The 12,605-nt window shown below is 38.4% G+C and overlaps 1 protein-coding gene and 2 long non-coding RNA genes across 21 annotated transcripts; 1 reads left to right on the forward strand and 2 right to left on the reverse strand.

Moving 5' to 3' along the window:
• Positions 1–286: 286 nt before the first annotated feature.
• LOC133741457 (large ribosomal subunit protein P1-like) lies at positions 287–812 on the reverse strand. Its single transcript, XM_062169351.1, has one exon. The coding sequence runs from the start codon at positions 728–730 to the stop codon at positions 392–394; it is 339 nt and encodes a 112-aa protein (XP_062025335.1). The 5' UTR covers positions 731–812; the 3' UTR covers positions 287–391.
• Positions 813–3,660: 2,848 nt separating this feature from the next.
• Positions 3,661–5,863, forward strand: LOC133739865 (uncharacterized). Of its 7 annotated transcripts, none has more exons than XR_009860864.1 (5): positions 3,661–3,901; positions 3,972–4,215; positions 4,796–4,865; positions 4,937–5,161; positions 5,407–5,859. It is a non-coding gene; the product is annotated as an uncharacterized LOC133739865 (long non-coding RNA). The 7 variants fall into 7 exon arrangements; XR_009860867.1 differs by having other exon boundaries at positions 4,804–4,865; positions 5,048–5,161; positions 5,407–5,691; XR_009860863.1 differs by having other exon boundaries at positions 5,048–5,161; positions 5,407–5,690.
• Positions 5,864–7,562: 1,699 nt separating this feature from the next.
• On the reverse strand, positions 7,563–11,484 carry LOC133736752 (uncharacterized). 13 transcript variants are annotated; one of them, XR_009859705.1, is made up of 5 exons: positions 10,759–11,484; positions 10,625–10,681; positions 9,938–10,491; positions 8,182–9,836; positions 7,563–7,864 (listed from the first exon to the last, which is right to left on the reverse strand). It is a non-coding gene; the product is annotated as an uncharacterized LOC133736752 (long non-coding RNA). The 13 variants fall into 13 exon arrangements; XR_009859702.1 differs by having other exon boundaries at positions 8,117–9,836; positions 10,759–11,483; XR_009859707.1 differs by having other exon boundaries at positions 7,563–9,836; positions 10,759–11,085; positions 11,228–11,479.
• Positions 11,485–12,605: the final 1,121 nt, after the last annotated feature.

Below are 12,605 nucleotides of genomic sequence, written 5' to 3' on the forward strand. Positions count from 1 at the left end.
TTTTCATCTTTCTTTTTTCTCTCCCAATTCGGCACTCATCTAGTCATCTAGGCCGTCTTTCATTTCGTTTTTTTTTTTTTTTTTTTTATGGAAATGTTCTTTCATTTATGTTTTTTTTTTTGTTACAAGCGGGGCCTAAAAGACCCAAACAAAACAACAAAAAGAGCTAAGAGTTAAAGCAGGAGCTCCTCCTAGCTCTAGAAACCATAGAGATCTCATCAAGATAAGCCTAAGCTCCTTTTTCATTTCTTTTCATTGCAGTCTTTTTTCTCTCTTTTTTTTTCAAAACTAAAAGGGAGAAACCCTACTAGATTAAATAAAGTAAAATCGTCTCAAAAGTACTACAAGTTCTGAAACATAAAATAACTGCTTATAATTCTGAAAGGAGCTCCTAGTCGAACAAGCTGAATCCCATATCATCATCACTCTCTTCCTTTGGCTCCTCCTTCTCTTCCACTAGAGGAGTAGCTGCAGCAGGGGCGGCGGCGCCTGCACCTGGGGCAGTAACGGCAACGACAACAGCACCGCCACCGCCTCCAGCACCAACATTCAAGATGAGGTCATCGATGTCTCTCTTCTCGGCAAGCTTGGCAAACAAACCAGGCCAGTATGACTCCACAGAAACATTGGCAGCTTTGACCAAAGTGGCAATCTTCTCAGCAGTGATGGGAATGGCATCGTCGTGGAGGATCAAAGCGGCGTAAGTGCAAGAAATCTCTGAAATCGACATGGTTCTGAGGAAGATGAGATCTGAGAGTGATTGTGCTCAGAGTGCTCTGCGGCTGCTGCAACACCACAATGGCTCTGCTTTAGGGTTTCTTCTTTTCATTGCTGTTAAAGTAAGGGAAATTAAGGCTTAAGTAGCGCAAGAACTGAGCTCAAACCAACTGGCCGAGCTACCTCTTTAAGAGCAACTCCAACAGATTTCCTATAATTTTTGTATAATAGGAAAGCAAAAGTCAAAGTTTTAACATCTTTTTCTTCTCCAACTCCAACAGATTCCCTATTTTACAGCAATCTTTAAAATCTCCATATTCTTTCTTAAAATTTTAGAGATTGTTGTAAATATAGGGAATTTAGTTTTCTCTTTCCTCACTTTCCCTAAAATATGGATAATTATAGGGAATCTGTTGGAACAAAAGAGACTCATTTTTCCCTAAAGTAGAGAAAAATCAAAATATGGGGAAGCTGTTGGAGTTGCTTTAATCATATATTAGTTTCATACAGTAATGCAGTTACACTTCACACAAATACAGTGTTACATCCCAATACACTTCAACGCACAGTTTCATCTCTGGCCTATGGAAAAACAAACAGAATTTTCCATGGAGTCTTTATTTCAGCTGGGCAAATTATGATTATTGCTCCTTAAACACACTCCAAAGCTCTCTTACTCCACAAAACTGTACCCGATGTCCTTGTTTTTCCTTCCACCTCAGTTAATGCTTTGACCTCCTTTCCTAAAGAGCTAACACTGCAAAACTCAAAGCCAACCCGTTTTTGGCTGTCTTTCTCAAACCATCGGCAATTAAATCCAATGACCGTCACCAACACCAAAGTAATATATTTATTTTTTACAAGTTATTTCTCAATACATATATATTTCATTTAACCAAAAGTACTATATTATGAATTAATAAAAAAAACACATGAGATCCAAGAAGACTTGAATGAGTTAATGTTAGCTTGTAGGGCAGAAAGCAGGTGTGAATGAGGAGTTTTGATCTAAGGGAAATATTTCAAGACCTGTACAACGTGTTGGACAATTTGAACACAATTTTTCTGGGATTGGAATACTTATTCACTAACATGCTTGGCACAGAGGATCGAGAAAACAAATAAGCCAAAACCACCACATAAACTACACTTCTAGAAAACTATCAGTAAGAAAAGAAACAGGATTGTTATTTTCTTTGGGTGCAGAGTGCATATTATTTTCTAGGAAAACAAACGTGAGTCTTACGATAATAAAAACTTATATAACATCATAAAGGAGAACTATGAGGAAAAGGAGCATTACATGGGAGAAAAGTACCATTGGCTGACCCCATGCACCTATTATGTAACCAAAAAGAATATCTAATGGGGTTGGTCTAGCGGAAGCATGCTAGGCTGTAAGTGGGGCGGATGCTGCAGGGCTTCTCTTGGTAATAGAAAGTCTTTGGTTTGAACCACAGCTTGTGAAAAACATCCCTTGGGGAGGGGTCATACCCAAGTTGCTTCCGGTTCCGGAGTGGTAGCTCACTTAGCCACCATTTTATATCCAAAAAAATGATAGTCCATGGCCCTAAATCTAATGTGAATGCAATTGAAAGTTATTTCAAAAAAAGCATACTAGGACTACTTGCTTGGAATCTGATACCCATCATTTCTTTGAGAGTGAAACAGTTTCGTTTTGGAGGATCAACCAACTTCGCCTTTGGGGTCTGACTCATTCTCAGAACTTCCAGAACCTAGCCTTAACCAATGAATTAAAATCTATAGGCATGCAAGTGTAATGAATGAGTTCCGATTGTTAGGTTCTGTGGTGTTTTCCTCGAAAGTTTGGCTAGGAAGATTAGATATTCAGCCAGTTTCAATATGTGTTTGTCCTTTCGGAGGACAAGGAACTCTTCCACGATGACTTGCGAGTCTTATGTTGGTGACGACCGATGAACTCTCAAGTGAGAGTGTATTTTGTTAGTAGCTAATGGTCGTCGGAAGCTAAGAATTACGACGACATCGACTTGTTTTTCATAGTTGCCGTGGATTCCACGAGATGATACGATTTTACCTACGGGTAGTCTTGTATAGCTCTATTGAAGCTCCAAATTCCCGAATAGCTCTGTACTTGTGGTGAGCGAGAATGTGGTGTGGACGTGAGTCGTCTACGAGTATGTTAGTTGTGGCAGTATTATGTGAGGTTAACGAGGTCGGCAGTTACCCAGTCTTATTTGGTGTAAACATAAGTTGTTTACAGAGATGCCAAAGTATAGCCATATATTGCAATGAGAGTAATGAGATTGTTAATTACTCAGTCATGTGGGTACAATGGGATGTAATTGATTGGAGCGAAGTGTATCTTGTGGATAATAGATGAGGAACACTTGGTAAAGAAAAAGGTTAGCTCCGGTATTGTTATGTGTGACTGGTAATAGTCGAGTTGTACCACAAGAAATTAGAAATTAGACATCAGAAAATGTTAGGGGTACTGGAGTCTGACATGAAGAAGGAAGTATTATCGACCAGTTGACCAATTATGAAATTTCGAGGATGAAATTTATTTAAGGGGGGTGGAACAGTGAGCCCCGGAAAAATTGTCGAGCTAAGTTGAGATCATTGAGAAATTAATTTACGATTTTAGTAATTAATAAAGGTGCTCGAGATTATTTTTCAGAATTTTTCATAAGGTGAAATCCTTGATTTAAGAGTGTGATAATAAAGTACATGACACGACGAGTTTGTGGTAATTTTAGGGAAATTTTTGTGACACCCGAAGTATTTATTATGAATTTCCGAAGTTTGGGAAATATGGAAATTCATTTAAATAAAAAGAAATTGTCCTAATGCGATCTAGGCCGTTGGAATAACCACCGCTTGATCTGGGCCGTTAGATTAAACTCAAATTGGGTTATAAATAGAGGCAGATCGTATCTGACGACCCAGAATTCTCGAGAAGGTTTTAGAACGCTCGACCCGTTTTGGCGACCCGACGACCAGCGACGGCGACCCGGTTGTTTCTCCTCTTTCAGGCGACGTCAAGGTGGTGCACGGGTCATGTTCGACGCGTCTCCTCGCCGTGGTCCATCCTGTGGTCACGGATCGTCCATGCATGGAGCGAGGAGTCTCAATCAAAGCCCGAAAGCTTCGGATTTTCCGGCGATCTTCGGGGCTGCATGAGATATTGAAATCGATCCTCTCGGTGAGCTCTACGTACTAGTATACTTAGTTTTCAGTTTTGGATGGGTTTTGATGGATTGATGTTTTGGTAGTTTTCGGGTACCGGCGGAGCCGCTGTCCTCTTTGGTCGTTCTATGCTTCTGGGTTCATATCCGACGTTTTGAAGCATGACTTGATGCTTGGGCGGGCTCGAATCATTCAGTTGGCTGAAATGAAGAGTTTGGTGTCGAGATTTGGTGAAGCGGTGGAGGAAGTGAACAAAGGGAGGACCCTGAGTTCATTGTTGTTAAGGAAGCCAGCAATTTAAGGACCATCCCTTGCTTTTGTAAAGTAAAGGTAAGCTGGAAATTGTGTTGAATTCAACTTGGAACTCATAAGTGGATTACGATTGTAAATGTTGGGATTGAACTAGTTTCGGGTTAGTAGTTCTGTTTGAAATTCGATGTTGTGGAAATCTGGAAATTTGGTTATGTTAGTTTTGAATGGTGATTTTGGAATATGATGATTTCTGTGAGTTTGATTACTGAACTGTAAATTTGAGTTGGATTTGGACTGAACTGAGCTTGTAATCAAAAGGGTGGAAAGGCAAGTAATGTTGGGTGTCCTTAGTAAATTTAGGCACACCTAACATGATTCGAAACTATGTCGAATTGGAAATCGTCTTAGTGTGGTCATGCTTGGTTGAAAAAGTATGTGGTCGATAAATATCGTCCAATCGAATTCGTTAGCACTTAAAGCATGTTGTGTCGAAAGAAAAATGTTGTTGGTCATGATTGGTCAAATCCTGGTCAAACTAAAAAAATTGGTCGGACGATATATTGACGAAATTGAGTCTTTATTTCCTTCAGGAAAGTTATCAATATTACTTATTATTTCCTTAAGGAAAGTTATCAATATTACTTATGTCGGAAATTAGGACTCCAGATACCTGAGGAACGGAAGGTTCGTGACTCTAAGAATACATGAAGAAGAGCATCAAAATCCAGGTAGGGAATTCGAGACTCTCCTCGATTAGTGATTTTCCTATAAATTGTTGTTTTAAAATGATGCATGTTAGTCATGTGGTTTCGTTATGTTAAAATGCAATGCGTTGAACCGTGAGAGATGTGATGGCTTGAGAGCAAAGGGTGACACTGACTTCCTTGGATTCGATCCCCTTAACCTCCAGAGAATTAGCTACACCGGTCAGACGGTACGCGATTGCAATGACAACCCGATTCCGTGTGTGTAGCTAAGCAGTGGACGCTCTCGCTATGCTTACCTGGTTATAAATTAATTTGAGGTAAGGTCGTGTAGTGGGTCTATGGGACCGGCCATTAGGTAATACTTGTATTTGGTGCCGTATTTATTTAAGCATCATTCATCAGTTTTCAAATTGAAAAATATTATAAAGTTTGTCGTTCTTTAAATGAAATGGTTTAAGTGTGATTTTATATTGTGGCCACAAAGCAATACTCTATTGTTTTCAAACCTAGTCGAGTTGGTTTCCCATTGAGCAGCGCGGACGAAAGCTCACCCCTACAACAGTGTGGATGCAGGTACCGTGCACTGGTGACGGGATTGACAGACGGAGCAGGGTGTGCGGAGATAGCTTTGGTGAATAGTTGTAACTGAAATCAGGTTCCGTGTTAAGTCTTGAACTCCATATCGCGAAAGTCCTTATTCTGGAATTTGAATAGTCCTCATTTCATCTTGTATCTAAATGTGCCAAGTCTTGTTATGCTAGTGATGAATTAGAACCACTTTAGACGAGTTATTAAATGATTTAAAGAGTTTTCACCTCAAAAGTATTTCGACGTTTCCGCTACGCGTTTTACGAAAAGTTATTTAATAAAAATGTCTTGCGGGTTTCTAGGATGTAAACCGAACACTCGGTTTATGTCTTTGGGACACATGGCACTGTGACGTGCTCAAACTAATGAGGTGCAGTTTGGGGCGTTACAGAATGCGTCGTATAGAAACAATACTTGAACTAAGCCCCGTTAATTTGGCAATGGTGTGCATGTAATTGTGTGTTTTTTCGGAGGGGGGCGGCTCAGATTTTGACTACAATTTTAGCATCCTAATCTTTAGATTCATGACGTGCAAATACTAAGCTTAGGGTGTTAATTTGGCAATGATGTGCATGTAAATGAAAATAGTTATTCTATCCTAGGAATGCAAAATACCCTTGATTCACAACGGACACGAATGAGCTCTTCACGACTATGTCGTGAATTCACCAAATTTCTGTAGTGATACGAGAGAGTTTTAGAGAAATCATAATCACGATATAATTCTAATAATTTTCACATATCTACTAGTAAAATTTGTTTTTAAAAGTAAGTTTATATGTCAAGTAGTCACCATATACACTCAGGCCCTAAACTCAAACAAGCCATCAATCATTATAAAGATATATAGTTGGGAATGTACGTATTCGGTTAAGTTACAACATTGTACAACTAGAATTAACAAGCATTATAGTTAGGAATGTATTAAGTTACAACATTATACAGCTAGAGGTCACAAGCATTATAGTTAGGAATGTATTAAGTTACAACATTGTACAACTAGAGTTCACAAGCATTATAGTTAGGAATGTATTAAGTTACAACATTATACAGCTAGAGTTCACAAGCATACCTTTAGAGTAAGTCCACCCGTTGAGGTTGGCAAGTCAATACTATTAACTGCTTTTTGCCTTTCATTTCCACCATTTAGATTGTCATGTCAGAAAATGTTCACAAAAGGTCACCGAATGTCAGTTGGCAGGTTAAGAAATTGACCCAGAGTGACCTTTTGTGAACAATATTTGACATTTTGACCTAGATAGTGGAAATGAAAGGCAAAAAGCAGTGAATAGTATTGACCTGCCAACCTCAACGGGTGGACTTGCTCTTAATTTCCTATGGAACATGCTGCTCCCTTTTCATTTTGTAGAAAATCTTCGTACTAGGGTTTCTTCTATGTCGAGTTGAGAGTCGGTGGCGATTTCCACCGCCCTTTATGGGCGATTTTGCTTAGGCTTCGGCCTAGAACGAAGACATTTTGCCTCTCTTTTCCCTTTATGTTATTTTCCTTTCTGTTTAGTATGAGTGTCTACTGGTTCCTCTTTACCCTAGCCCTCTTTTTTCAAATCCATCTCTATGTTCTTTCTCATATGAATATTCCTCCTTATGCTCCGCCATCTCCGGTGGTTCTAATCTCATGCCTTCTACCATAGTTTGTATATTTTCTCCTTAGAGCTATGCTTTAAGTGAGGTTTTCCCACTAATGCACATGAATCCTAGTGCAACAGGGGATTGTTCATCGTCTTGGTGGTTGTCCCTTCAATTCCTTTGAGGATCTCACCTCTTTATTTCTTCCTTTTGTTTCACTAGTTCTACTTGTGGCAGAAGATGACTCCGATGTCGAGATGATTTGAGATTTGTTGTTATTCTCTGTGTTTCTGATGGCAAAAATCCCCAGTACGTGGGGCGGAGCTCCATTGGATACATGGTGGGAGGATTCGGGGACAGATGGGGATCCCTAATCCTCACTATCTAAGATTGGGGATGGGGCGGGGATGGTATTGTAATCCCCATCCCCAAACCCGCCCCAATAATATATACATTATTTAATTTATATATATATTTTAATATATACTAGAAACAGCACCCCGCGCGTTGCTGCGGTTTTATAGTAATGCATTGACATTATGAGACAGCCCAATCAGATTTGAATTCTTATTGACAATCACTCTTGGAACAAATATAAATGGTTACTGAAAACCTTTTACATATTAATAGTTCCTTTTTTTCATATGCCATGGGTGCCATGCTCTAAAAGATTTAAAACACAATCCCTTTTTCTTTTCTGCGACATGAGAAGAAATCAGGCTGAGCAAATCAAATTTGGTCGCCAAAATGTTAGTAGCTAGGAAGACTTGCCAGTAAGGCCCTCAATTTTGCGCATCTCACTGCCAAGTTTAGCTTCCAATACTCACTTTCATTTCATCATTTGTCTACATGGCATAGCCAAACAAAATGTCAAATAATTAGCACATGAATTAGCAAGAAGTACATTTCACAGGACTCAAAGGAATAACATGACCAAATGGATGGATAAATATGCAACTCTTCTTAACTGAAACAGTTTGGCGCATTTGTTAAACAACACAGATTGTAATTCACTAAATCATATGATACTTATACACAGAAACAGTCCTAATTTCCTAAACAATCCAACATATTACAATGCCAAGTTTAGTAATTACTTTTATGGGGTGTGGCTATACATTATTGCTGGTGTAAGGGATTTTATAGCCTTTGCATCACTCACCAAGGACATAAGTCTTTGCAGTTACATTATCTGAATGATACAACTCCAGTCATTCAAACATAAAAAGCAACCTTTTCTAATTCCTGAAATATGCAAAAGAGGAGATAGATACTCACTTTAACCATATTTCACGGAACATCATTTACCCAAAGTTGGAGAAAAAAGCAAGTAAAAGGTTATGCATCTAGTATAAACTTTAACCATATTCCATAACAATCATTTTCCACTTTCAAGAGAGAGAGAGAGAGAGAGAGAGAGAAAAGAAAAAGATAATCATTAACAAAGCCCTTCATCACCTTCTTTCAAATCAACACTATCCAAATTGGTGTGATTGAACTGAAATTGGACATATAGCTTATTTGGTTTTCGGTGATAGGTTTATAAGATTCTAAGGCTCATTATATTGGTCCCCTTAGCTTGGAGTTGAATGACTGTGCCAATTGATTTGGGAATTCAGCATACTTATCTGGATCAGCTAGCAGATTTACTTCCCTCTGAAAGGGTATACATTCAATAGGTCCTAAATTTATAACAACCATCTTTGCACAGTTGCACCCAAATTTGTATAGTGTCTGCATTTCATAACAAATCTATGTTAATAAAACTAATGACAAACAACAATAGTAAAGTATAAATGACTGACTGTATTTCTCATCATAACAGTCAATGCACCTAAAATCCCACAACCAAATTCAAAATCCAATGTATGGGGAAGTGATATATTTGAGTTATAACAAAGAAAATGTTTACTGTAAGTTGAAGTCTGAGTCTTACAATCAAAATGCCAACAAAGGTTTCCACAGGTATCAACTTCCTCTCAACTCAGTTATAACTGGCACCATGTAGTTACTAAGAAAACTAAGAAAATCGTTTGATTCGATTGTTATCCAGAAGAAAGTTCTTCTTGGTCCATTCTTCTAAAATCCCTTTTAAAGATTGTTACTTTGATGGGGCTTAAGAAAAATGAAAGCAGATGAAATTCCTAGCCGTAGACGAAGCAAAGAGTCCATAGTCGAAGGCCAATTGAAAAGTTTATTTGCAATAGCTTGAACTAACTCAGTTCTTCTTGCAACATTCATTCACTAATTCCTCCCTAAAATTCAATAAAAATAAATCACTGAACAAAACCATCCCACACTACATTGAACAACCAAACTTCTCTAGACATTTTCAATGGTGCAGAGCCTACATGCTAGCTTATGAGGACAGTATCAATTTTACTATCAAAATCCTACCCAAAACCAATACCCTACTATTCAAACAATTCATATTGATAAAAATCCAAACGTTAACAAAAATTAGGGAAAAAAAATAAAACCCAGTTCCATAGTTGTAGATTAAGCTTGAAAGTTATGAACTTTGAGTTCAGTAACCATTTTTATATAAGTTCTAGGAAGCAAAAAACCCACAAAACCCAGTACCATACAAAAATCAAAACAATAAATAAAATAAAATAAAAAACCTTGAAAAAGGGTTGGACGTAAATTGATGATGAAGGTCAACAGCCATGATATTACCCAGGTCGATTAGAATCGCCGTCGTTTATGTCTCCATCGCTGCAAGCTCTGTTTTGGTTAAGCAGCTCAAAACTTGAAAGCTGCGAGGTCGTTTCCTTAGCTCTCTCTGTCACTCTCTACAGCTCTATTCCATCAAGCCTTCCCATTATTGTATATAAAAAATAAAATGAGTTGTTTCGCAAATGAAATTGAGTTTTTAATACCAATGCTTCACAGCTGTGCAGGCAAATAACATTTACCTTGAAACTCTCATTGGAGATTGACTTTCCAACAGAATCAAAGAAATGTTGTACTCCTGCTAAGACGAACTTGTCTCGGATGGCTGAAGCCAGAAAATTCCATGACATTTCCTACCATGCTTCCAATGGTATGCCCGGCAATATAAACGACGAAAAACTTGTAACAGGTGTATTGCAAACTCAACTTTTATCAATAACAACAAAAGTGAAATAAGCAGTCTAACCAGACTTTCTAAATAAGTTGCAAAAGTAATCAATTAATTTGAGGTTTGCGATACTCGAAGTTTGAAAGACAATCATGAAGAAAGATAAAGAGTGTTTATCAGCTTGGAGACTCACGATGTCTTGCAGGTCTAAGAATAACATGAAATTTGAAGTAGATTTGTGGACATTTTACTTTATAAAGGCGATTACCAAAAAGAAAATGCTTCAGTCTAAGATAAGATTGGCCTACTCTTTCAGTTCAGGGGAGTGCCCTTTTACATGAAAAATCTCATTCTGCAACTAATTTGGCTGCTTCATGAGGCTTCATGATAGCCACATTCTTTCTAATACTGCAAAAATAAAAACATAAGCATAAGAGTAACACGCCACATTTTTTCTAGTAAGATTCAGCCCCAATTATTCAGTTTCAGTTAGTCATTAATATGCTCAAATATGAAAGAAAGAATTCAGTATTATTATTACCTCCATTGCAATAATCCATTGGGAGCAATTTGATCCATATATACCACAAAGATCTTCCTGCAAGCATTGAAACATATAAAAATCCAATATTTTTCTTTTGTTTACAAATGTAAGTAACTGGGGACTTGACTTACAGGATTTAGCACACATATGTTCTTCTGAGGTTTGAGTATCAACTGGTTCATACATAAGCAACACGACTATTTAGGTCTTTCCACAATCAGTTTCCAGATACACAATTATGTTCTCCTCCAAAGCTTTCTTTCACAATTAAATTGATAGCAACACATAAAAACCAATAAACAAAACAAAAAGACCCCACATGCAATGTATATTCATTCTCTTTGACCCATTTTGGGTCTAGAAATTAGGCATGCAATCATGTGATCGGGTTTTGCAACCAAAATTACCTCATTCTCATTGCCATAGACTGGAGCAAAATCAATATGCCGATATCGTGCCTGCAGTTAGAAGAATAAAAAAAAGACTGAAATTTGATCTCAATCGGGTACAAAATTCAACAATCCTAAGGTTATTTTCTTCAATCTCTGAGAAGATTGGGTAAAAAGGGAAGAGGAAACCCTTGATGGCGGCGACACCGACCAATTACTGCTGCTGAGTCTGATACTGCGTAACAGTAAATGTCGATCTTGACAAAGGCTTCCCGAAGACAGAAAGAGTTGGGAATTTTGCTTATACTGGGGAAAGAATTTGGCCTGAGCCGGAGAAAGATGAAATTTGACAGCGATTTGAGAGAGAAATGGAAGGGAGCGATAGAGAAGAAAGAAGATCGGCGGTCGCAAAAGAAGGCTTTTATACCTAGGACAGAAAAGCAGGGTGAAATCGTAATTTCACGGTGACGGCTCGGCTCCAAGGCTTTTATACCGATGAACAGTGCGTTGAGAATTAGTATATAGTAAATATATATATATTAAGGGGAAATGATCATTTACCCAATTTTGGAGTTAATTAACCCCACTTGCCCAAACACTCTAAGAGATTGCCCACTTACACAAACACTCTAAGAGATTATTTCCCTAATAACCAATTAATTTTTTTTTTTATTCTTTTTTATTTATTTTTGGGACTTTTTTGCCCTCTCCTTCTTTCTCACTTAGAGAGAGAAGTCATCGGAGACCTTGCCGGACTCCGGTGACCAGTGGTCGCCGCCGACTCCGGTGACCGGTCACCGGAATCCCGAATCCGACTACCGGATTGGTGACCAGATTCCGGGGTCTGATTTTATTGCCCCCTAATAATGTCCAGTAATCATATTATTGCCCCCCAATAAACATATTATTGCTCCCTAGTAACAAGTTTATTAGGGATCAATAATTAATGAAAAATGAAAATGTTTATAATTTTGAAAGTTTTTGTAGGTTTATCCAAATAAATAATCTTATTATTGCCCCGTAATAATCTTATTATTGCTCCAATAAATATTTTATTGCCCCCCAATAATCATATTATTGACCCGCAATAGACATGCATAACTCCTCAATAAAACCTTTTTTTTTTTCATTCTTCTTTCTCCTTTCCTTAGACATGTATAAGCCTTCTGCCAAATACCAAAAAAAAAAAAAAAACAATAAAATGACGCCATCCAACAGAGTGACGTCGTCCAAGCGAAGCCCAGACCCGAACTTGGAGCGTGAGCTTCGAAGCTTCCAGGACGTCTGACAAACAAAACCGGCGTCGTCTGTCCAGACCGCCTTTGTCCGGGAAAGGAAAGCCCCAAGGGAATAGCTCGTCGTCGTCTTCGATTTCACTCTCGCATAGCTTCGAGGACATTGAAGACTCTCACCTGCATTTATCCGATTCGGATTCTGATTTGGTTTCGGGTCATATCCACATTAAGAGTAGCGTCGTCGGCGTCACTCAGCCTCACCGTGTTGCCGCCGTCTCCGTCGCCATCAAGATACGAACCTGCGCAGGCAAAATCGATGGGGAAGTTCCTCGCCGGAAAGAGATGAGAGAGAGA

The sequence above is a fragment of the Rosa rugosa genome, chromosome 3 (assembly GCF_958449725.1).
Source record: "Rosa rugosa chromosome 3, drRosRugo1.1, whole genome shotgun sequence".
NCBI classification, from domain to species: Eukaryota; Viridiplantae; Streptophyta; class Magnoliopsida; order Rosales; family Rosaceae; genus Rosa; species Rosa rugosa.

What these genes read in the sequence shown, in the direction of transcription:
- LOC133741457 (XM_062169351.1), bottom strand. Translation starts at nt 730, where the DNA reads ATGTCGATTTCAGAGATTTCTTGCACTTACGCCGCTTTGATCCTCCAC.